A 24,488-nucleotide genomic window follows, 5' to 3' on the forward strand; every position below is an offset into this window, starting at 1 on the left:
TTTTCTTATCCCCCACGTGGTGAACAACAGTGGTGATTGGAGCACATCTTTCTTACCTCAACACTGACTAGGATTACAGCAAGCGTAGAGTTTGCAGCGCTGCTGCAGGACTGTATTGGACTCTGTGGGAGTCATTCATTACATTTTCTGCTATTTTTCTTTGGACTGTTTTCTTTTCAGCAGCTGCTTTTATCCATGGTATTTCATCATTGAAGTTGTGCAATTTTGAGTTCACATCCTAATGCGCAGAGCTGTACACAAATAAGTTGCGCCTATCATTATTATTATTTTTGTACGTTTTACTCATTTGTGAATTATGCCTATCGGGGGTTCATCCTGTGAAAAAGAGTAGTGGTGAGTTCACATACAACAGTGTCTTTCCTATAACAGAAGTGCGTATAATTCGTTGTGCTTTGGTTCTGATGTAATCCTGTTTATTATTTATGATTCAATATCAAAGAACTGCTCTTTACAGGTGTGTTTGTAAATGTGTTGCTTTTCACTCAATAAAATGCATTTTCTGTTGACAGCCCATATCCAAGCAGCTCGTGCCCTGATGATAACGGCCTCTTTCCTGGGGCTTCCAGGTGTCTTCCTGCTTCTATCTTCCATGCCCTGCATCCGAATGGGCCATGACCCTGGAACAGAGAAACACAAGCGATTTCTGTTGGGTGGAGTGCTTATCGTCATTTTGGGTAAGCCAAAGAGGAAATGCACAGTGGGAGATGTTTTACTATTGTTTTCACTTGTACCCTGGTATGATTTGAAAGTGGGTGACTGGTTGTGGATACAGTGGTATGTTTATTTGTACAGTCATTTTAAAAAAAAATAACAACACACCAACATCACTGGAATAATAGACGATAAGTAAATCTGCATGCGTGCCAAAAAACGTGGACGATTACTAGACTTTATACAAGTAAGAACCTTGTTTTCCTGATTGTTTTGACCATGAACAAAAGCACACAGTTCATTATAATTTATATTATTATGGAGACAGATGACTACAGAGGAATTATTAGAGGGCATAGAACAATCAAGATTAAGTGGACCAAATAATGTTATTATTTACTAAAAAAAGCAAATAACAGCTGCTAGATAGCAAAAATGTCATTATGTTACCAGTGGATTAAAATGATATATTCGAAGATAATACCTCTGCAAGCTCAGACAAATGTTATATATACAACATATTTATATATAAATTTGGAAAAAACACAATGTGGTTGTATTTATCAATGATTCAATATAAGTAAACTAGTAACATTGAATAGAATGGAACTTTCAACACCAAATTTTGTTAAAAAAATATATTTTTATTGTATATAAATAATGATTTTTTTTTTTAATTCGTAAACGAACACATTCTATAAGTACTTTTTAAAAGTATCAAATATTTTCATTTACAAATTAATGATGGTTTTTATTTTGTATTTACAATGTATATACAATAAAATACTTATTTTCGAACTAATTCACCTTTGCGTTTTTGGTTTCACCTTGAAATGCCCATTCAATGTTACTAGTTTTCTAGCACACGATAATGCACAAGCATTTTAGCACAACGCAACATACAGTGAAGTGAGTGACAAAAATGCTGCATATCCAATAAAACCTGCACCTTGGTGTGTTGGCAACCCATTCTAAACGAATAGGCTGCTTTACCACAACGCACAATAATGCCCCACAATGCATCTGAATGGGCGTCTTGAAGGGGTTGTAAAGGAATTTTTTTTCCCTAAATAGTTTCCTTTACCTTAGTGCAGTCCTCCTCCACTTACCTCATCCTTCCATTTTGCTTTTAAATGTCCTTATTTCTTCTGAGAAATCCTCACTTCCTGTTCTTCTGTCTGTAACTCCACACAGTAATGCAAGGCTTTCTCCCTGGTGTGGAGAAAGCCTCTTGAGGGGGCGAGCAGGAGTGTCAGGACGCCCACTAAGGCCTTGTACACACGACCGAACATGTCCGCTGAAACTGGTCCATCGGACCAGTTTCCGCGGACATGTCCGACCGTGTGTAGGGCCTACCGGATAGTTTTGCGGCCTAGCGGACAGGTTTCCAGCGGACAAAAGTTTCTTAGCATGCTAAGAAACGTGTCCGCTGGAAGCTTGTCCGTCGGACATGTCCGATGGTTAGTACGACTCATCGGACATGTCCGCTGGCCCGAAATCCCACGCATGCATCGAAGTGATTTGACGCATGCGTGGAAGCATTGAACTTCCTGGTTCGCGCACGTCGCCGCGTCATCGTCACCGCGTATTGTACACACATCAGACCAAAAGATCCCAGCAGACATGTCCGATGAAAACGGTCCGCGGACCGTTTTCATCGGACATGTTTGGTCGTGTGTACGAGGCCTTACACACAGCTCCTTTCTCTATCTGCAAAGTAGAGAGCGTCCTGACTTGCCTGCTCGCCCCCTCCCCCCACCAGGGTGAAAGCTTTGCATTGCAAATGACTCCAATAGCATGACAAAGTCTCATCCAGGTCATAAAAGAACCCAGAACAACATCTAAAGAACTGCAGGCCTCACTTGCCTCAGATAAGATCAGTGTTCATGATTCAACAATAAGAAAGAGACTGGGAAAAAATAGCATCAATGGCAGAGTTCCAAGGCCAAAGCCACTGCTGACCAAAAAGAACACAAAGGATCATCTCACATTGACCAAAAAAACTTCTTGCTTATCCCCAAGACTTTTAGACAAATATTCTGTGGACTGACAAAAATTCTACTTTTTGGAAGGGGTGCGTCCCGTTACATCTGGTATAAAACTAATACAGCATTTCATAACAAGAACATAATACCTACAGTCAGACATGGTGGTGGTAGTGTGATGGTCTGGGGCTGCTTTGCAGCTTCAGGACCTGGACAACTTGCCATAATTGATGGAACTATGAATTCTGAGCTCTACCAAAAAATCTTAAAGGAGAATGTCCCGCCATCAGTTTGTGACCTCAAGCTCAAGTGCACTTGGGTTATACAGCAGGACGATGATCCGAAACACAACAGCAAGTCCACCTTCAAATGGTTCAAACAAAGCAAAATGTAGGTTCTGGCATGGCCTAGTCAAAGCCTGGACTTAACACAAATTGAGATGCTGTATCATGACCTTACACAGGCCATTCATGCTGGAAACCCCTCCAATGTGGCTAAATTAAAACAATTCTGCAAAGAAGTGTGAAAAAATTGCTCCACAGCAATGTGAAAGACTCATTGCCAGTTATCGCAAACGCTTGATTGCAGTTGTTGCTGCCAAGGGTGGCACAACCAGTTATTAGGTTTAGGGGACAATTACTTTTTACAGCATTGTATATGTAAAGTGCTGCATAAATTGATGGCGCTATAGTACCTGTAAAAAAAAAAAAAACATAAATACGTAAATAAATAAATTGTCAAACACCAGTGTTCTCTCATGAGGGAGGAGGGTAGAGGCTATAGACCTGTGTAAGCTCCAAAAAAAACAACTGATGCTTAACTGACATTGGGCTTATTTTTCTCACTTCCTGTAGAAGGGGGGGGAGAGTATGTATGGGCTGCTGAGGAGTGTAGCATTAAATTGCATGGGCAATGCAGAGACTTATTTTTAAGGAAATTTATTGTGTTTTGTACATTTTTCTTTTTCTGAACTAAAAAAAGTTAACTTTTTTTAGTCAAGTTAAAGGGTAACTTCACTTTTGTGGGAAACAAAATGGCAAATAAAAAAAAAAGAATGTAGCATATGCAATTGCTACAAAAGTAATATTGTAATTTAGTGTTAACGCACAAATAAAGCATTTGTGTGTTTTGTATGTAGGTTGTCTAGCCAGCAGATGGAGCGCTAAACTCCTTTTACTTTGTGTACTGGCAAAGTACAACAATTTTGATTAAAAAAATGTATATTGTTTATGGAGCTCAATGGCTGAAGTAAAAATTATACCCCCATTTCTTTGTCCTTTTATAATGGACCCTTCCCAGGTGCACTTATCCCCAAGCTTCCCCCTTCATTATCGCTCACTATACCATCATTATAGATAACAGGCAAAAACAAACCTTTGATATCAGAGCCACCTAGCAAAAAGGTGAACTTGTCTTCAACCCCTAGTGGGTGGATGCAGGTGTAGTGCTACCCCCGGAGGAGCCGCTGATTAGATTTGGGATCGGCGTATTTAAGTTACCTCTGTGATGTGTCTAGGGGTGATGATGGCAGTGAGAGCAATGACGGAATATCCAAACAGTTGACCGACGTTTTCAATGCTTTTATTATTCCTAGTCAACTTGAGGTAGACAGTATAGGTTGGTGAAAGAAGAATAAACTTCACATATTCAGGCCTTGGATAAATAAAGCAGTCCTGCCTTCAATAGTTATACTTTCTCACGTCGCCACTCGGCGGAGCCGGAGTGGGTAAAGTGCCCCTGGACAGACCTCTCACAGGCCTGGCAGCCCGAGCGCCACTTAAATTTCTGGGAAAGGAACAATGTCTCTGCCACAGACTTGGCTCTTAAAGAATTTAAGGTTTAAAGATGAGACCTCTGCCACAGGCCTAGTACAAGGTTTAAAGATGAGACCTCTGCCACAGGCCTAGTACAAGGTTTAAAGATGAGACCTCTGCCACAGGCCTAGTACAAGGTTTAAAGATGAGACCTCTGCCACAGGCCTAGTACAAGGCCACAGGCCTAGTGCTTGAAAGTTCAGATAGTAGAGAGAATCCTCCCAGTATATACTTTTAGGGTTACCGACCGGCAGTTTGCCGCATACAACCTGTCAGTGTCCGGTCACCCAGATCCCCGATGGTTCGTTCCAGCCCTGTTGGATTACCTGCCTCCGGGCTCACCTCAGACCAACTCCCCATCGAACAGCACAACTCGCTTGGGATCTTCTCAATAGAGTTGGGGGACCCAGTAAGTCACTGGGGCCCCTTTGTAGCATCAGATGCTCCGGGCCATGAGAGCCCAGAGTCAGGAACTTCATGTAGCGCGTGCGCCCCGGCCCAGTAGGCCATATCGCCGGGGCCCGTGTTGTGCGCACACCCTAAAGGTGGGTGCCGCACCCGGAACCCGCAAAGAACCCCTAGCAAAGGCCTCCGCCACAGAAATACTCCTCCCCAGCATGCTCCGCGAGGGAAAACTCCTCTAATTGGCTGTTGGGAAGAAGCGGCTCCGCCCGAACCCCTCTGGCGCCACCTACCGTCCAGAGATGAGACAGCATCTCTGGAGAACAGAGTGACCTACAGGACAGCTCGGGGCTGGCGACAGCCAAATTTAACCAAATCAAACACAGATGAGAGCAAGTAAGTCTCTCATCCCACTAGATTTAACATAGCACCTGTACTGATAAGTACACAGGCGCTACACAGGTAATCAGAAAACTTTGTCTGTAATATGCGCTGTGTTTTTGCATTTTACAAGTCAATTCTTTTTTCATAGGGCTGGACCCATTTTTTTTACTGTAATCTCTGATATTAAATAAAGAATGAAAGTGGTTGAAAAGCTCAGACATGAAATATAAACAAAGCTCTAGAGTGTGTACTTGTCTTAATACAGTGCACTACGTGTCATTTCTGTCTGCTTCTTCATCTCTCTGCTATCAGCATGAGTCACTCCTGACAAGTTTTCCTGACATCAAGAGTAAAATGGTGACAGAAGAGGGACCTCCTGCTGATTGTCAGCCTCAGCTCTGTTTCTGTGTGCTGTGTGAAGGGGGCGTGTCCCTTCCCTCCAGTCAGCTCACTGAGCTCTGCAGACTGTAATTTCAGCTCTCCGCCCCCTTTTTTCTGACGGCTTGGACAAGCTTTATAAATTCTGTAATTACAATGGATGTAGAGAAGAGAAGACAGCAGATAAACATGTACAACATATGTAGGAGAATTTGTTTCATATCTGTGTATTACCTGAGGCTAGTCTCTTCAATGTGTATATGTAAGGATTTACACACAGCTGGATAAGAAAAGTGACGCACCCCTCTCTCTCTCTCTGCTCTGTAAAAAACGGCTACTGCCATGCTTTACTTGGAAAAGACCATAATGCTCTGACACTAATGTCTTTGTTGCCCCCAATGTTTACCCTTCCCGTCGAAGGTATACACATATGCAACCTCACTAAATTGTTTTTTTTTTTTCCGTGGTGCCACATATATGCGTACCTCTCTTTGTGCTAAGAGCACACTGCACAGTGCACTCCCAACACTCCTCATCGAGAGCCCTGGGCCTTGTACTAACAATGGGGACCCGGGACACCTGGTTTCAGGTCACCTGATTGCTGTGATCCCACCCCTGTGTTTACTTCCTCCTCTAAATAGAGAGGCAGATACATTGTATCTTCCCCTCCTTGCAGGAGAGGAAGATGTAAACAAAAGTGTGTAAAAAATAAATAAATGAATAGCTAGATCAAGATTTGATTTAGGTCAGAGCCAGGGTTAGTGTTAGGGTTAGGAGAACGAAGATTTGCAGTCCAAGGACCTAGACTTTGGAACGCTCTACCAACCAGCATCCGATTAGAGGTGAACTACTTGGCCTTCAGAAGAAATATTAACCACTTCGTTACCGGGTCTATTTTGGCACTTTTCTCCTTTATGTAAAAATCACAATTTGTTTGCTAGAAAATTAATCAGAACCCCCAAACATTATATATATATTTTTTAGCAGACACCCTATGTAATAAAATGGCAGTCATTGAAACTTTTTTTCTCGCACGGTATTTGCGCAATAATTTTTCAAACGCCTTTTTTTAGGGAAAAAAACAGTTTCATGAGTTAAAAAATAACAAAACAGTAAAGTTAGCCCAATTTTTTTGTATAATGTGAAAGACGATGTGACGCCGAGTAAATAGATAGCTAACATGTCACGCTTTAAAATTGCGCACACTCATGGAATGGCGCCAAACTTCGGTACTTAAAAATCTCCATAGGCGACGCTTTAATTTTTTTTACAGGTTACTATTTTTGAGTTACAGAGGAGGTCTAGTGCTAGAATTGTTGCACACGCTCTAATGCACGCGATGATACCTCACATGTGGGGTTTGAACTGTGTTTACATATGTGGGCGGGACTTGCATGCGCGTTCGCTTCTGCACGCGAGCGACCGGGACAGGGGCGTTTTAAATTTTTTTATTTATTACTTTATTATTTTTTTTTACTTAATTTTTTTATTTTTACACTTTTTTTTACATTTTTTTTTTGATCACTTTTATTCCTATTACAAGGAATGTAAACATCCCTTGTAATAAGAATCACTGTGACAGGTCCTCTTTATGGAGAGATGTGGGGTCAACATCTCTCCTACAGGCTTACAAGCATGAAATCGGTGGAAAAAAAATCACCGATTACATGCCGACAGCCGCGATAGCGGCTTTGTTTACTTTCGGGTACCGGGCGTGACGTCATAACGTCGCGCCCGGTCCTCCGACGGTCATAGAGATGACTGTGACCGTCTGGTCACCAGTCATCTCTATGGTTCACCAACGAGCACCGGCCGATTCGTTTTCCGGGCCCCCGATGGCACGGGAGAGCCCGGAGAAGCACCGGATGGCGGCGGGAGGGGGGGGGGGAACGTCCCCTCCCGCTGCCTAGAAGAACGATCGAGTGGCGGAACTGCCGCTTTGATCATTCTTCTGGTGCACAGAATCGCCGACTGAAGACGGCGATATCTGAATGATGCCTGCAGCTGCAGGCATCATTCAGATATCACCGCACAAAGCCGAGGACGTCCCAGGACGTCCTCTGGGTCTCAAGTGGTTAAAACCCATCTCTTCTGAGGGAATAAAAGTTTACCCAGGGAATTGGATACAGCGCCCAGAGGTGATTCAGTTTGCATGTGTTGCGCTATACAAGTTTCTCACTCACTCACTCAGTGTTAGGGCCCCGGCAAGGATCAAAGGTCAGGATCAGGGTCAGCATATTTTTGGTAAGATTTTGTAAAAAAAAAAAAAATGTAATTAGTGTCAGTTAGTGTGTTTTAGGTAGTACCATGGATACAAACATCAAATAACATACACATATGGGATATTGCTACAATCGTCAGGGTTATTCTTTGGTGGTAAACTATAGAAATAGCAAGAAATATACAGCTAAATTGTAAAAAAATAAATACATATTTTTTTTTTTTTTTTACTATTTTATGAAAACAGTCCGATGGAGTTTTTTCATCGGACAAACCGATCGTGTGTGGGCCCTATCGGGCTTTTTTCCATCGGTGTAGAAAAATAGAACATCCACGCATGCGCAGAATCAAGTCGACGCATGCTCGGAAGCATTGAACTTCATTTTTTCCGGCTCGTCATAGTGTTTTACGTCACAGCGTTTTCACACGGTCAGATTTTAGTCTGATATAGCCAGATTCAGAGAGATGGCCGCAACTTTGCGGCGGCGTAGCTTAGCGTGTTTAGGCTACGCCGCCGTAAGTTAGCGAGGCAAGTACTTGGGCCCAGATTCACAGCCGAGATACGACGGAGTATCTCTCAGAGTATCTATGCGACTGATTCATAGAATCAGTTACGCATACATAGCCCTAAGATCCGACAGGTGTAATTGTTTTACACTGTCGGATCTTAGGATGCAATACCGCGGCCGCCGCTGGGGGGAGTTTGCGTCGTAAATCAGCGTCTAGTATGCAAATTAGGAGTTACGGCGATCCACAACGGTTTTTCGCGTTCGCTACGTCGCTGCTAGTCTAGTTTCCCGTCGCAAAGTTAGTCGTCGTTTTGGGTGCCCTAACTTTACACAGCACACGTAAGGCACTGCGATGAAAACTTGCAGCGGTGTAATGTATCTACGATACGTTACACCGCCGCAGTTCTACGTGAATCTGGCCCTTGATTCTCAAAGTACTTGCCTGCTAAGTTACGGCGGCGTAGCCTAAAGCGGGCGGGCGTAAGGGTGCCTAATTCAAATTTGTCTGAGGGGGCGTGTTTTATGGTAATGAGGCTTGACCCGACGTGTTTGACGTTCTTTATTAACTGCGCATGCGCCGGGCGCCTGCATTTCCCAGTGTGCATTGCGGCTAAGTCCGCTGCACGGGCCTATTGATTTAGACGTGGACGTAAACGACGTAAATCCCTATTCACGGACGACTTACGCAAACGACGTCAAATTTTTGAATTTCGAAGCGGGAACGACGGCCATACTTTAACATTGGCTACGCCACCTAGGGGGCAGCTTTAACTTTAGACGGCCTATCTCTTACGTAAACGGCGTAAATGTACTGTGGTGGCCGCGCGTACGTTCGTGAATAGGCGTATCTACTGATTTACATATTCTACGCCGACCGCAATGGAAGCGCCACCTAACTGCCAGCCTAAATATTGCAACCTAAGATAGGACGGCGCAAGCCGTCCTATCTTAGATATGTTTAAGCGTATCTCTGCTTGAGAATACACTTAAACATAGGTCGGCGCAGATTCTGAGTTAGGTCGGTGTATCTACTGATACGCCGACCTAACTCTACCTGAATCTAGCTAATAGTGTGCATGCAGGACTGATGAAAGTCAGCTTCATCGGATATCCGACAAAAAGTTCCATCAGATTTTATTCCATCAGAAATTCGATCATGTGTACGCGGCATAAGGGGTTAATGCACTTATTATACAGTAAAAATAATATACAGTAAAACATGAACAAAAATGTAAATTAGAATGAGCCCAAATGAATTATCGCTTCTCTTTACACTGAAACTATGCACATTACATTGCCTATTTTTTCGGCAATAAATCTATTAGACGTTGATGTATTAATGTGAGCGTTACTTTTAGTGCCCTGCCCCCTTATGTGGGGAAGTCAACTGATTACACAGCAAAGCACCCCGATAAGAACTGGTGTCATTTCCTGTGACTTAAATCCCATTACACGATAGGATGTAACCATCTGTCAGCCAGAGGAAGCCGGATAAAAGACAATTTTTCCACATATGAACGCATTTTCTTCCTAAATATAATTAACGTAATAAAAGATGGAGAAAATGTAGTTACAGACATATTGGCTTTCAGTCAGATTACATTGTCTTTGGAAGAGGACAGAAAATGTGCAGAGGGTACAGAAATATTCAGCACTTATGAGAAAAGTAATACAAATTATTTATAGCAAAATGCATTATATCTGTGTTAAGCAAACAGCCAGAGTAGACCTAAAAAGACAAAGGGGTTGATTTACTAAGACTGGAGAATGTAAAATCTGGTGCAGCTCTGCATAGAAACCAATCAGCTTCCAGATGTTTTTTCTTTGTCTGAATTTATCACTTCCTGTTCCTCCTCAGTAAGCTGTTCTGGCTGACTAACCCCTAGCCAGATGATGGGGGCAAGCTTACAGAGGAGAAACAGGAAGTTAGTAATTCAGACAAAGAATTTTTTTTTTTAGAAGGAAAAGGTTAGTGAACCAACAATGCATTAGCTTAAAGCGAAGCTCCACCCAAAAATGGAGCTTCCGCTTTTTGGAACCCTCCCCCCCTCCGGTGTCACATTTGGCACCTTTCAGGGGGGAGGGGGTGCAGATACCTGTCTAAGACAGGTATTTGCACCCACTTCCATTAATACAGGACTGAGGCAAACACGCCTCTACCCACAGCCCCCGCTGTCTTCTGGGAAACACAGAAGACGCGCTACTCGCGCGTGCGCAGTAGGGAACCGGGCAGTGAGCCGCAACGCTTCGCTTCACGATTCCCTAACCGAGGATTGCGGCAGGTGCAGCCGAGGAACGAATGATTGCTCGCCCTCAGCTGACAACATCGTGGGGGCGTGCTGGACAGGTAAGTGTCCATTTATTAAAAAGTAAGCAGCTGCTGTATTTGTAATTTTGGCGGAACCTCCGCTTTAAAGGAACCTATTTAGAAAATAAAAAAGGAACCTTTACAACCCCTTTATTTGAACAAGCTGAAGATTTTGCAAGATTTTGCAGTTTTAGTAAATCACATGTGGGGTTTGAACGGTGTTTACATATGTGGGCGGGACTTGCATGCGCGTTCGCTTCTGCACGCGAGCGACCGGGACAGGGGTGTTTTAAATTTTATTTTTTATTTTTTTTTTACTTAATTTTTTTATTTTTACACTTTTTTTGACATTTTTTTTTTTGATCACTTTTATTCCTATTACAAGGAATGTACACATCCCTTGTAATAGGAATCAGTGTGACAGGTCCTCTTTATGGAGAGATGTGGGGTCAATAAGACCCCACATCTCTCCTACAGGCTTACAAGCATGAAATCGGTGAAAAAAATCACTGATTACATGCCGACAGCCGCGATTGCGGCTTTGTTTACTTCCGGGTACCGGGCGTGACGTCATAACGTCGCGCCCGGTCCTCCGATGGTCATAGAGATAACTGTGAGGTCACCAGTCATCTCTATGGTTCACCAACGAGCGCCGGCCGATTCGCTCTCCAGGCCCCCGATGGCACGGGAGAGCCCGGAGAAGCACCGGATGGCGGCGGAAGGGGGGGGGACGTCCCCTCCCGCTGCCTAGAAGAACGATCGAGCGGCGGAACCGCCGCTTTGATCGTTCTTCTGGTGCACAGAATCGCCGGCTGAAGACGGCGATATCTGAATGATGCCTGCAGCTGCAGGCATCATTCAGATATCACCGCACAAAGTCCAGGACGTCCCAGGACGTCCTCTGGGTCTCAAGTGGTTAAGCTTTGACAATACAACCTAGAAGCTGGTTGGTTACTATGCAGAGCTGTACCAGTTTAGTAAATCTCCCCTGTCTAATTGAAATGCCATATGTGCTGTAAGAGCTAAGAGGAATATTTAGCTATATATTTTAAATAGATCTCAATAGCAGGAAAACAAATTATAACCTAGTAGCAGCATAGTAGTAAATTACTTACGGTGGTTGTAAACCCTGTTACACCACCTATAATAAGGCTTACCTGTAGGTATTGTGAATATCTCCTAAACCTGCACGGTTTAGGAGATATTTACCATCTACGCTTGCGCCAGCATCATCGGTGCATGCACACTGAAGAAACAGCCCACACGTTTCTTCAGCAGCGTGCTGTGACTGGCGGCTCGCGTGTGCATGCACGGGAAAGACGTCATTGCGGCTCTGGCCAATCACATCGCCAGAGCCGCAAATCCAGAAATAACTCCGGGAGACATGTTGCCGGTCACAGCGGTGTGCGGGGCCGCTGCAACAGTCTTGATCTAAGGCAAATATTTAATAATGAGCTAGTATGCTATGCATACTAGCTTGTTATGCCTTTGTCTTACAGGTTTTTTTTTTTGGGGGGGGGGGGGGGGGGGTTACAACCACTTTAAAGTGTTACTAAACCCGCAACAGTAAAATCAGTCTGTAAAGCATGCTTGTTATACTCACTGTGGAACCTAAGGGGTTACTCCTCTGCATTGTGTATAACGGCTGTTTGATCCTGTATGCACAGATCCTCCCCTTCTTGCATTGTCCCCAAAACATGTACGAATAAGACAGAGTTACTGGGTCAATGGAGTCAGGCTGCACATGCTCAGTTTGGTGTGATTTCTAGAGAGTATTTATTTTTCTTGGGAGAGTACATGTGCTCAGCACAGGGCCAATTAGCACTGTCCAGACAGAGGGTCAGGGGTCCTGCATTCTGATAGGACAGCCAGTGTAGTATGAAAACTCCTCCTACACGCTTTAACCAGGCACTGATAGAAGTCACAAGACTGCTATATACTGCTGATGAGAAAGGGTATTTAGCAGTTTATATTTACCAAAATAATTTCCATGTTCTGTGTACTGTGGGAGACAAGATATAGTGAATGCAGGGTCCTGGGTTTAGTAACAATTTAACAGAGGTGGTGGTCAACTCCTTTAAATACACCACCTGCTGGTTGCAAATGGTAAATATAAATTATTCTTACGCAAAATTTCACACCTATTTGATCAAAACAGATCATTTTATTTTTAGTCTTGAACTAAATTAGAAAACATTAAAAACAACACTTTATATTGACTTAAAATTAATGACATGAATACATCAAAATAACAAAGAATATTTAGGAAATGGATAATTTCACTGCCCTGTGTTAGTATGTCAAATGAGTGAGAAAGCTGGAGCTGAAACTGATAGCTTGACACAGCGTGGATAGATGGGGTCACTGCTATCTCATTTGCAGGCTTTCTAGTCCACACGCTTGTGATAAAACAGGGCAGTGAAATAAATACATTTTTAAAGTAGTATTTATTATCGAAAAAGTGTGTACTTTTGACATATACCCATACAGCAGGGCTCAAAATTTCAAGTTCTGGGCCACTAGCCAGACCTTAAGAGTTACTCGCCACCAGTTGCCCCACCCAACCTCTCCCTTGCCCCACCCCTAAGTCCACCCCTAAACACGCTCTTGTAAATTATCTCATGAAATTACACTGTTAAATGTTTTTAGCAGAATTAAGTTCCAAAAATAAATAACAACAACTTTAACAATATTAACATAAAGCATATCAGTACCCATCAAATGCAGCCCCACTGTGCCCATCAGATGCAGCCGCGCTGTGCCCATCAAATGCAGCTTTACGGTGCACATGAATGCACACTCACTGCGCCCATCAATGCAGCCTCACTGTGCCCATCAAATGTAGCTTTGTGGTGCCAATGATTGCGGCCTCACTATGCCCATCAATGCAGCCTCACTGTGTCCATCAATGCAGCCTCACTGCCCATCAAATGCACCTTTACGGTGCCAATGAATGCAGCCTCACTGTACCCTCCATTTTCCTCCTGCAGTCTCGGCTGCAGGAGGAAAATGGAGGGTATTGGTTCCTCTATATACCGCCCGCTGCCCCTCCTATCCGGGTGTACAGGGGTGAGACATGGGTCCCCTGAAGCATGGGGCTGAGATGAGTGACAGTGAGCGGTGGTAACAGTGATGGGGGAATGGGATGGGATGGGATCAGTGGTGATGGGTTGGATGGGGTGAGTGGCAGAAGTGGTGGGGGAATGGGATCAGCGGTGGCTGTGAGGGGGGTTAGAGCACTGGCAGTGGTGACGGTGAGGGGTGATGGGATCAGTGGTGGAATCAGTGGAGGGGGTGGTGGGATCGTAGGGGTGGTGGGATCAGTGGTGGTGGTGGGGGGATGGGATCAGTGGTGGCTGTGAAGGAGGTAAGATCACTGGCAGCATGGGGCTGGAGTGAGTGACAGTGAACGGTGGTAACAGTGATGGGGTAATGGGATGGGATCAGTGGTGGCGGGTTGGATGGGGTGAGTGGCAGCAGTGGTGGGGGGGGTGGGATCAGTGGTGGCTGTGAGGGGGGTTAGATCACTGGCAGTGGTGATGGTGAGGGGTGATAGGATCAGTGGTGGTGGTGGGATCAGTGGTGGTGGTGGAATCAGTGGCGGGGGTGGTGAGATCAGTGGTGGTGATGGGGGATGGGATCAATGGTGGCTGTGAAGGAGGTAAGATCACTGGCAGTGGTGATGGTGGGGGTGATGGGATCAGTGGTGGTGGTGGAATCAGTGGCGGGGTGGTGGGATCGTGGTGGTGGTGGAATCAGTAGGGGGGGTGGTGAGATCAGTGGCGGTGGTGGGGGATGGGATAAGTGGTGGCTGTGAAGGAGGTAAGATCACTGGCAGTGGTGATGGTGGGGGTGATGGGATCAGTGGTGGTGGTGGGATCAATGGCAGGGGTGGTGGGATCGGTGGTGGGATCACTGGCAGGGGTGGTGGGATCGGTGGTTGTGGTGGGATCAGTGACAGTGGTGGTGGGATCAGTGGCAGGGGTGGTGACATCGGTGGTAGTGGGTGGGATCGGTGGTGGTATCAGTGGCGGGATCAGTGGTGGTGGGGTTGGCAGTAAGAGCCAGAGGCAGAGGTGGTGGTGGTGGGGGAGGATGGCACCGGGGATAGGGATAAGATCTGTGGTGGTGAGGGCGGTCAGTAAGAGGCAGAGGTTGGAATCAGCTGCACTGACTATTATATCACTTACTTTTTCAGTAGATTCATTCCTCTTCATCGTTGCTACCATGCCTCCGGGGATGCTCCTGTGTCATGGGATCTCCTGCAGAGGGGAGAGCTCCTCCCCCTTCACTGCATTGGTGTCAGCTGGTCAGCTGACTTTGCCTTTCAGCGTCTTACATTGCAGCCTTTCCTCAGCGAGCAGCGGGGAAACAACCGCCCCCGACCCCTCCCCCCATGGGCGGCAAGGAGTGATACAAAAGGTCCCACATCGCTAGATGTCATAGGCGAACACTGATACTATCGCACAGCGCGCTGAACACAGACACAGCCAGCTCCATGACACACAGCGGGACATCCCCGCTGTGTGTGCGATAAAACAAGACGAGGAGGGAGAGAGGGAGGGGAGCGCTGCAGCTTCCTCACCTCAGCTCGAAGCCGTGCCAGCAGTCCGGCCCTGCCACTGTGTGTCCTCTGGCTGAAAGTTTCCTGGTTGATCGCTTCAGCCAGGAAACGATCAGCCTGGTCCACCCCCGCTCCTCACTCGCCCTGCATTAAATTTCACTCGCAAATTGCGAGCATGCGAGTGGAATTTTTGGGGGCTGTCATACAGCATAACCTTCTGAAAATGTTCAAATTTGCCTTTTTGCTATGAAAATACATTAGGAAATTCCTACAGTTAATTAATAAATGGATCTGAACTCAAAAACAGAAGATTTGCTGTTATAGGGAACAAATAGAAATGTTAATTGTACCTAAGCACCCTAAATACCCTGAAAAATCTACTTTTTGTCTTGAATTCCTCCTGAAAATATATATTATTTGCATTCCCTGGTGAGAGCGTACCTCGGCGCTCCCGAGCCTACAGCCTTATAGTTGTATATTGTAATGTGAGATAAAGGCATTGCTGCTGACTTCCTGTCTCGTGAGAATTAATAGGGTCACTACTAGGGTTGTCCAGATACCGATACTAGTATCGGTATCGGGACCGATACCGAGTATTTGCGGGAGTACTCATACTCGCGCAAATGCTCCCGATACCTAAATAGAATACTTTTTTTGTATTTATCAACATGTTCTATGAAAATTCTTTGAGTTTTTTACTACTGCGTGACAAGCAAATAAAACATTTTTATTCATTTTTACTCATTTTTATTCTTTTATAATGTCTTGAGTTAGAGTTCTTCATAATTCTAAAGAAAATATCTTTGGTCTGTATTGTGGTTTGAAAACTGTCACATGACATTTAAAAAAAGTATCGGTATTCGGTATCGGCGACTACATGAAAAAAAGTATCGGTACTTGTACTCGGTCCTAAAAAAGTGGTATCGGGACAACCCTAGTCACTACATTGCTGCTCACTGTTCTTCTTGTTGGACACTTTAGCGCAGCCTTTTTCAAAAATTGTTACCCCTGAGAAATCCTTGAAGTGATTTTCAGGTCCTGGGGAACCCCTGCTAAAATAAATTTATATTCGGTCAGTGGGAAGAATGTGCATTGGTGGTCAGGGTAAAGAGTGCCCCCCCGCCCTTTACAGTGGTGGTCAAAATGCCACCCTTATCCACTTGCCGACTGCCTCACGTATGAGTACTATGGCAGAGTGGCTCTACTGTGCTGGATCACATACCTAGTATGTGATTAGAGGTCGACCGGTATATATTATGTAAAAAAAGGCAGATTGTGAAGGATCTGAGGCAGCGGCGTGCTGGGTGGAAATCACCCACCGTCTATTCTAAAAAGCTGCTATCACGTTCGCTGCCTGCTGATTTTTTTTTCCAGTGAGTCGGCAGCGGCGGCCGCCGATTGGCTGTTCCCAGCCGCGCTGCATTCTGGTGTTTGTAGTCTTGAGGCAAAGGTGGGGGCACGCAGCATGTCAGGGGACGAATGGAGCTGTCTTTGGCCATGCAAGGGGACAGGGGGACAGAATGCAGATGGAAACACTCCACTGGTGGGCACTGATGAGGTGGTAGTGAATGACATTATTGAGCTTGGCACTGGTGGGCACTGGTGAGCTTGGCACTGGTGGGAACTGGTGAGCTTGGCACTGGTGGGCACTGGTTAGCTTGGCACTGGTGGGCACTGGTGAGCTTGGCACTGGTGGGCTGCACTGGTTGGCACTGGTGGGCTGCACTGATGGGCACCAATGAGGTGGCACTGATGGACACTGAGGCTGCACTGGTGGGCACTAATGAGGTGGCACTGATGAGGTGGCACTGACAGGCTGAACTGGTGGGCACTAATGAGATTGCACTGATAGACACTGATAGGCTCCACTGGTGGGCATTGATGGGCTTCACTGGTGGGTACTGATGAGGTTGCACTGACAGGCACCAATGGACACTGATAGGCTGCACTGGTGGGCACTCATGAGGTGGCACTGATGGACACTGAATCTGATGAGGTTGCACTGACAGGCTGCACTGGTGGGTACTAATAGATACTGATAGGCTGCACTGATGAGCTGCACCGGTGGGCACTGATGTGGCACGGACAGGCTGCACCGATAGACACTGACATGCTGAACTTGTGGGCACTAATAAGGTGGCACTGATGGACACTGATAGGCTGCACCCCACCTCTCCACCCTAAACAATAACCTCCTCCCCACCTCTCCACCCTAGATTTTCTGAGATGAAGGAAAAAGAAAAAAATCGGCCTAAAATATCGGCCACAAAAATCTGCAACATATATCAGCCATCGGTCAGCCCGCTTTCTAAATATCTGCATCGGAGAAAAACCCATATCGGTCGACCTCTATATGTGATTCAGCACCTTTGGGCAGGGGTGCACGCGCACGCAAACAGCTGTGATTAGACACAGCTAAAGCTGATCAGAGGATGACAGCCAATAGATGACCGCTGGCACCCGTTGATTGGTGAGGAGGAAGACAGGACAGACCTCTACATATGTAAACAATGCAGAGCTCTGTCCTGTCAGTGGGGAAGTGCCAGTTTTTGTTTCCCTGCAAAGCAGGAAATAAAAACGGGCACATCCCTTAGTAAAAGCACTTTACAGTAAACTTATAAACACTGGTTAGGCACACATGTAACCCTTTGATCGCCCTAGATGTTTAACCCCTTCCCAGTCAGTGTCATTAGTACAGTAACAATGCATATTTTAAGCACTGATCACTGTATTAGTGTTACTGGTTCCCACAAAGTGTCAGTTAATATCATACTGCCCGCTATATAGTAGCAGAATACATATTGGCCTAAATTTATGAAGATTTGTTTTTTTATCAGTTATAGCAAAAAGTTAAAAATGTTTTTTTTTCAAAATTTTCAGTCTTTTTTCATTTATATCCACCAAATAAAAGCTCTATTTGTGGGGAAAATAAAGATACAGGCCCGGATTCAGATACAATTGCGTATCTATCGGCGGGCGTAACATATCTCAGATACATTACGCCGCCGTAACTTAGGGCGCAAGTTCCGTATTCAGAAAGAACTTGCGCCCTAAGTTACGGCGGCGTACTGTAAATGTGTCGGCGTAAGCCCGCCTAATTCAAATGTGGATGATGTGGGCGTGTTTTTTTCACGAATGGCGCATGCCCCGTCCGTAAACGTTTCCAAGTGCGCATGCTCCAAATTACGGCGCAAACTGTCAATGCTTTCGACGTGAACGTAACTTACGTACAGCCCTGTTCGTGAATGACTTACGTAAACGACGTAAAATACGACGCTGTTCGTGTGTTTCCGACCTCCATACTTAACATGACTTACCCCTGCTTTTTGAGGGGTAACTTTACGCCGGAAAAAGCCTTACGCAAATGACGTAAAAACATGCGGGCGGACGTACGTTTCTGAATCGGCGTATCTACCTAATTTGCATATTCCTCGCGTAAATCTACGGAAGCGCCACCTAGCGGCCAGCGTAAATATGCTGCCTAAGATACGACGGTGTAAGAGACTTACACTGGTCGGATCTTAGGAAAATCTATGCGAATCATGCGCATAGATACGACCCCGCACACTCAGAGTTACGACGGCGTATCCGGAGAGTCGTAGAGCAGTAATTTATGTCAGTAGGGCAGAGGACGGTGTCAGTATTTTTTTATTTTTATTATTTTATTTTATTTTTTCACAATTAATTTTTTTAATTTTTTACAATATTTTTTCAGAAGACCCATTAGGGTGCGTTGGTGAAATATTAGGGGTCTAAACAGGGGGATTATGCTCCACAGGGGGTGATTAGGCATACATGGCACACCCTGTGCGCACGCCTATGGCTAGAATATTTTTCTTAAAATATTTTTCTATAAAAATGGACTTACCCTTTAAACCATAATTCTTTCTAACAATCTCTGACTTGCAAGGATCATCACAAATATATTACATGTTCCATTATACTTGGATAAATCGGCGAATGATCCTGCAACTTTGATACTGCTCTCAGCAGTGACTTTTTTCTATTTTGTATTGTGTTGGGAATAATTAGCACTCATAATAAATCCCAAGAGATTGATGGAGCTCTTGCTTACGTTTATGACAAGCCATCGTCTTTCTAAGCCCTGCTGCTGATGCTTCATGATGGGCACAGGAAAAGGATGAGTAATGTCCAAGGTAATGTAATGAGTGAGTCATCAATGAGTCACTGTGGTGCTGCCAGACAACTGATACTTTCCTAATAGGTGAACATGACCCACACCAGTAATTTCACCTCTTGGCTGCTGATCAGTAATGACAGGAGAAATCATTACTTTTTCCTTTGTACAAATTCTTCTTTAGAAAGACTGAAGGGTGTAGGTTATTTGGTTCAAGCTTCACAGAGGAAGGAACTAAAAATGCATTTGAAAAAATATACAGGAAAAATTACTATATATCTAGAGATAATTTACAGACATCTTCCTTGTGAAGTCTGTTACAAAATGAACACAGGAGTGTTGATCTCTTGGTCCTACAGTACACTCATGCAGTGTAAAAGTGACAGTGTCACCAGGGCCGTCCTAGTAGCATCATGGGCCCCTGGGCAAAGTAATGCTCTGGGGCCCCTACAATGATGACAGTGCAGGTAAACAGACATTAAGTAGGTAGGAGGCAGACTGCCTCCCCTTTGCATCCATCACTTTCAGTGCCATCATGGGGCCCCCAATTTCGAGGCAGCGTGGGCTCAAGGACCAGCTGCTTTGGGGAAAGTGCAGGGGCCACCCATGCAGCTGGGCCCCCGGGCAGTGCCCAGGTGTGCCCTCTCATTAAGACAGCCCTGAGTGTCACTGCAAAGAGCTTTTCCTTTCCCCCTCTATGCTAAACTTACCTTTACTCCCTTGCAGCTACTTACTCTTGCGCATCCGGTGCTGAAACCGTTTGTGTCGGTGACCCTACAAACTTATGTTTGTGTGTGTTATATATATATATATATATATATATATTGCCTTGAAAAAGTATTCATACTCTTGAAATACATATTGTCATGTTACAACCAAATATGCACATGTATTTTATTGGGATTTTATGTGATAGGCCAACACAAAGTGGCTCCTAATTGTGAAGTGGAAGGAAAATGATATATGATTTTCATTTTTTTTTTTACAAATAAATATGTGAAAAGTGTGGCGTGCATTTGTATTCAGCCCCCTGAGTCAATACTTTGTAGAACCAGCTTTCGCTGCAAATGCAGCTGCAAGTCTTTTTGGGTATGTCTCTACAGCTTTGCACATCTAGAGAGTGACATTTTTGCCCATTCTTCTTTGCACAATAGTTCAAGCTCTGTCAGATTGGATGGAGTGTGTCTAGGAACAGCAATTTTCAAGTCTTGCCACAGATTCTCAATTGGATTTAGGTCTGGACTTTGACTGGGCTATTCTAAGACATGAATATGCTTTGATCTAAACCATTCCATTGTAGCTCTGGCTGTATTTTTTGCAAAATAAATAGGGTAGTGGCGCAGCCTAATTGGGGATTAAATATAACACCAGTCCATATAAAGTTCTTTGAGCTAATCAGCTCTATGTTACAGATCAATCCACAGTGTTAGTGCAAGCCTTGCAGGGGAAGTGGAAGAAAAGAACAAAAATGGATCCCAAGAACACTAGAACATAGGCAAAATGGATCCCAAGAACACAAGAACATAGGCAAAATGGATCCCAAGAACACAAGAACATAGGCAAAAAAGGATCCCAAGAATGCAGGAACAAAGGGCAAAAATAGATCACAGGAACATAGGCAAAAATCACTGTATGTAGGCATAGTAGCTAAATAATTCCCATAGTCATTTGACATAATATACTAAACATCTTTAATTGATGGATTCCTTATTTGAGATTGAAAAAATATATTATAATTGTTTTTTTATTTTTAATATGAATCTAAAGTTGCTGGACTTTAAGACCCTCCCCCCTAACATGTGCTGAACAACAGCTCAAATTAATTCAAGTAAATAATTTGCCTGTTTTAGAATCTATTATTTCTAGTCAGTCTGCTTGCTTGCTTTCAAAGCGATAAACTTACTGAACAAGCCATAATTTGCAAAGGCCCATGCCCACATTCTCCTTCTCCCTCTAAGGCCCTGTACACACGACCGAGGAACTCGACGTGCCAAACACATCGAGTTCCTCGTCGAGTTCAGTGTGGAAGCCGCCGAGGAACTCGGCGGGCCGACTTTTGCCATTGAACAATGAGGAAATAGAGAACATGTTCTCTATTTCCTCGCCGAGGTCCTCGTCGGCTTCCTCGGCCGAAAGTGTACACACGGCCGGGTTTCTCGGCAGAATTCAGCTCTGAACCGAGTTTCTGTCTGAATTCTGCCGAGAAACTTGGTCGTGTGTACGGGGCCTAAGTTTTGCCTATGCCTATGCTGGCCATACACCAGTAGAATTTTCATTTTTGGAAAATGTATTAAATTTTTTAATGGTTAGTAGGGTCAAATCAACATCCTTTGGAGGAGCAAGATGGAAAATATTTTATAAATTAAAACTATGATTGTGGTTTTCATTTTGAATGTTCTAAGCACAAAAGAAACATGTTTAATATGCCTGGAATTCCATTCAAACTGCAGGTTTGGGTGTAATTTTAAGGGCTTCGTAACTACATTTTTTGACTCAATGGTGACAAACTATTTTTTTGAATTTCCATAGGAAAGTTTAAGCAAAATTCTACTGGTGTATGGTCAGATTAAGGCATGGCAGTTGGTCACTCAGACAGCAAATGCATTGTGAGTAGGTGGGATTATGTCACATACTTCCCCATACATGAAAGTGTTGGGTATTTCTTGCTCAGCCTGCTGGCAGATTGGATGAGTAGAGTACAGGTAGGCAAGTCCTTTTACTTATACTACTTCCTGCACTGTGAATCTGTTACTTTGCCCTTCATGTGACCTTCTTCAGGTCCACCCACATTGCAAAAAATAGTGGTAGATTAATTTTCTCTTAAAGGTTTGAGTATTAATTTTTTAAATAACAAACATATCATATCCCCACTGTGCAGTTCGTTTTGCAAAGTGGCCCCGAACACCGTCTTCTGGGGTCTCTCGATGGCTCTCGCAGCTCCTCCCTGCATCAGTGTGTCCAGCATTTGCGTCCATAGACACGAATGCCAGACACGGCTCCGCCCCCCGGCGGCTGCATCATTGGATTTGATTGACAGCAGCGGGAGCCAATGGCTGTGCTGCTATCAATCTATTCAATCAAGAGCCGAGAACCCTGGGGAGAGGGATGGCGCGTCCTGGGTGTGGGAAATTCCAGAGCTTAGGTAAGTAAAATGGGGGGGCTGGAGGACCGGTGACTGCCAGGTGTTTTTTCACCTTAATGCATGGGATGCATTAAGGTGAAAAAACATGAGCCTATACAACCCCTTTAAGATGGTGTGAGTGGTTGTGCAACTGTATAAGAGGCAAAAAACTGCAAGCAGGAAGGGACTGATACGGAGAGGGACAAATGTTCTTAGTAATGTGCCAATATGCCCATACTTTATAAATACGGTAAATAGATAATCAGTTGTAACAGTTTTTTTTTTATTATAAATCTACACATATACACACATTAGTATTTCATAGGAAGTATAAACAGGGTGGTGGTTCGGAGTACCTAAAGGGGGCGAAAAGCCCTCCACTCAACTAGTACAAAGCATAGCACAGCCTTCTTAAAACAGAAGGTATCTACAAGTTTCACTGCAGTCACAAATCCAAAAACATAAGCGGTTCATTCCTTATCTTAGGATAGTGATCACTGATAACATGCCTGAATAGCTAAATGCAGTTTAGGATAAATCTATCTATAATATTACACAATATCAGACAGGTCCATAGCTATGAGAAAACGGAAATAAGTGCAGGGCCTACATGACTTGGTGGAAGGGGAACCAGACAATTGGAGTAATGCCGGCTATAGATAGTTTGAATCTCGACCGGTTCAGCGGAAACGGCTGAGATTAAAACCATGTATGGGCAGGCTAAAGGTCCCAAGCTGACCGCTAGCAATAATCACTGACCTCTCCCAGTGGGGTTGGCTCCCCCCACCGGGAGAATACAATGGTTCACCGGGAGGGATTCCCCTGTCAACAACCTGCTGGAAAGAAATTTTCTCTGTGTACAGCCTGCCTTAGCTTTTTTTTAGAAAACAAAATGTAAAGTAGAGGCACTTACTGGATTGGTCAGCAAAAGCTTGGAAGGGTAGACTGCAGGGAGAAAGAGCTAGTTGGAGATCTGCAGTCATTGAGCTCCCTCCTTATTTATAGACTCTGGTTGGTTTGGATTGAAGTTGTAGCAGCTGTTGGCAGTTTGGGGTCCTTGAAGGTGGTGTAAATCTGGTGTTTTTAGGTTGAGGACCCATGTTCACTATTGTGTTTTCTAATTGGTCTGGTCAATTCATCGTGACCAGGTCTACAATTGTAGACCAATACGTACCTTAACCCTCAGTTCACATCTGTGCGCTGGGCTGCAGGTGCGGGAATCGCATGGGACTGCCATTCATTCTAAATCATACCTCCGCGCACGTAGAATTGTAGTGCATGTGTGGGAATTGCAGGGAAATAGCATAATCAAAAAGACCATGCGATTTTTCCTGCAGACCACGTTTTTTGAAAAAGTGCATGCACATTTTTTTTTGGTGGAAACAAACAAAATTGAAGTTGTAGCAGCTGTTGGCAGTTTGGGGTCCTTGAAGGTGGTGTAAATCTGGTGTTTTTAGGTTGAGGACCGGGAATGCGGGAATCACATGGGACTGCCATTCATTCTAAATCGTACCTCCACGCACGTAGAATTGTAGTGCATGTGTGGGAATTGCAGGGAAATAGCATAATCAAAAAGACCATGCGATTTCCCTGCAGACCGCGTTTTTTGAAAAGGTTCATGCACATTTTTTTTTTTTGGTGGAAACAAACAAAATAAAATGGTAGCCCGGTAAAAGACACCGGGAAAGGTAACGCAAAATCGCTAAGGTGTGAACCTAGCATTATTTGATATGTCATGTTATTTAAATTGTGTGTAATTTATAACATCAGGCTGCTAAATCTATTTGTGAAGACGGGCCAATTAGTCTGATAAGGATTTTGACCTCTCATCTACCTTGGTCATGTCGTGTAAGATAATGGTAAAGTGCACAGTTGGCCCAGCTCCAGATTTGTACGGAGCAATGGACCTACTATAGAGGTACTATAGAAGTACAGGAAGTAAACCATAAACTGCAATTATGGTGACATCACCACACTTGTTCTGGCACAATCT

At 44.4% G+C, this 24,488-nt stretch overlaps 1 protein-coding gene across 1 annotated transcript in view; it reads left to right on the plus strand.

Annotated features, from left to right (window-relative positions):
- The window catches only part of CLDN11 (claudin 11), a 63,263-nt gene that overhangs the window by 33,335 nt on the left and 5,440 nt on the right, over positions 1-24,488 (plus strand). Inside the window, exon 2 of the mRNA XM_040349334.1 lies at positions 531-695. Coding sequence (XP_040205268.1) covers positions 531-695 — 165 coding nt within the window. The remainder of the gene's footprint in view (positions 1-530; positions 696-24,488) is intronic.

This window comes from Rana temporaria, chromosome 4 (assembly GCF_905171775.1).
Source record: "Rana temporaria chromosome 4, aRanTem1.1, whole genome shotgun sequence".
In the NCBI taxonomy this organism is placed as follows: domain Eukaryota; kingdom Metazoa; phylum Chordata; class Amphibia; order Anura; family Ranidae; genus Rana; species Rana temporaria.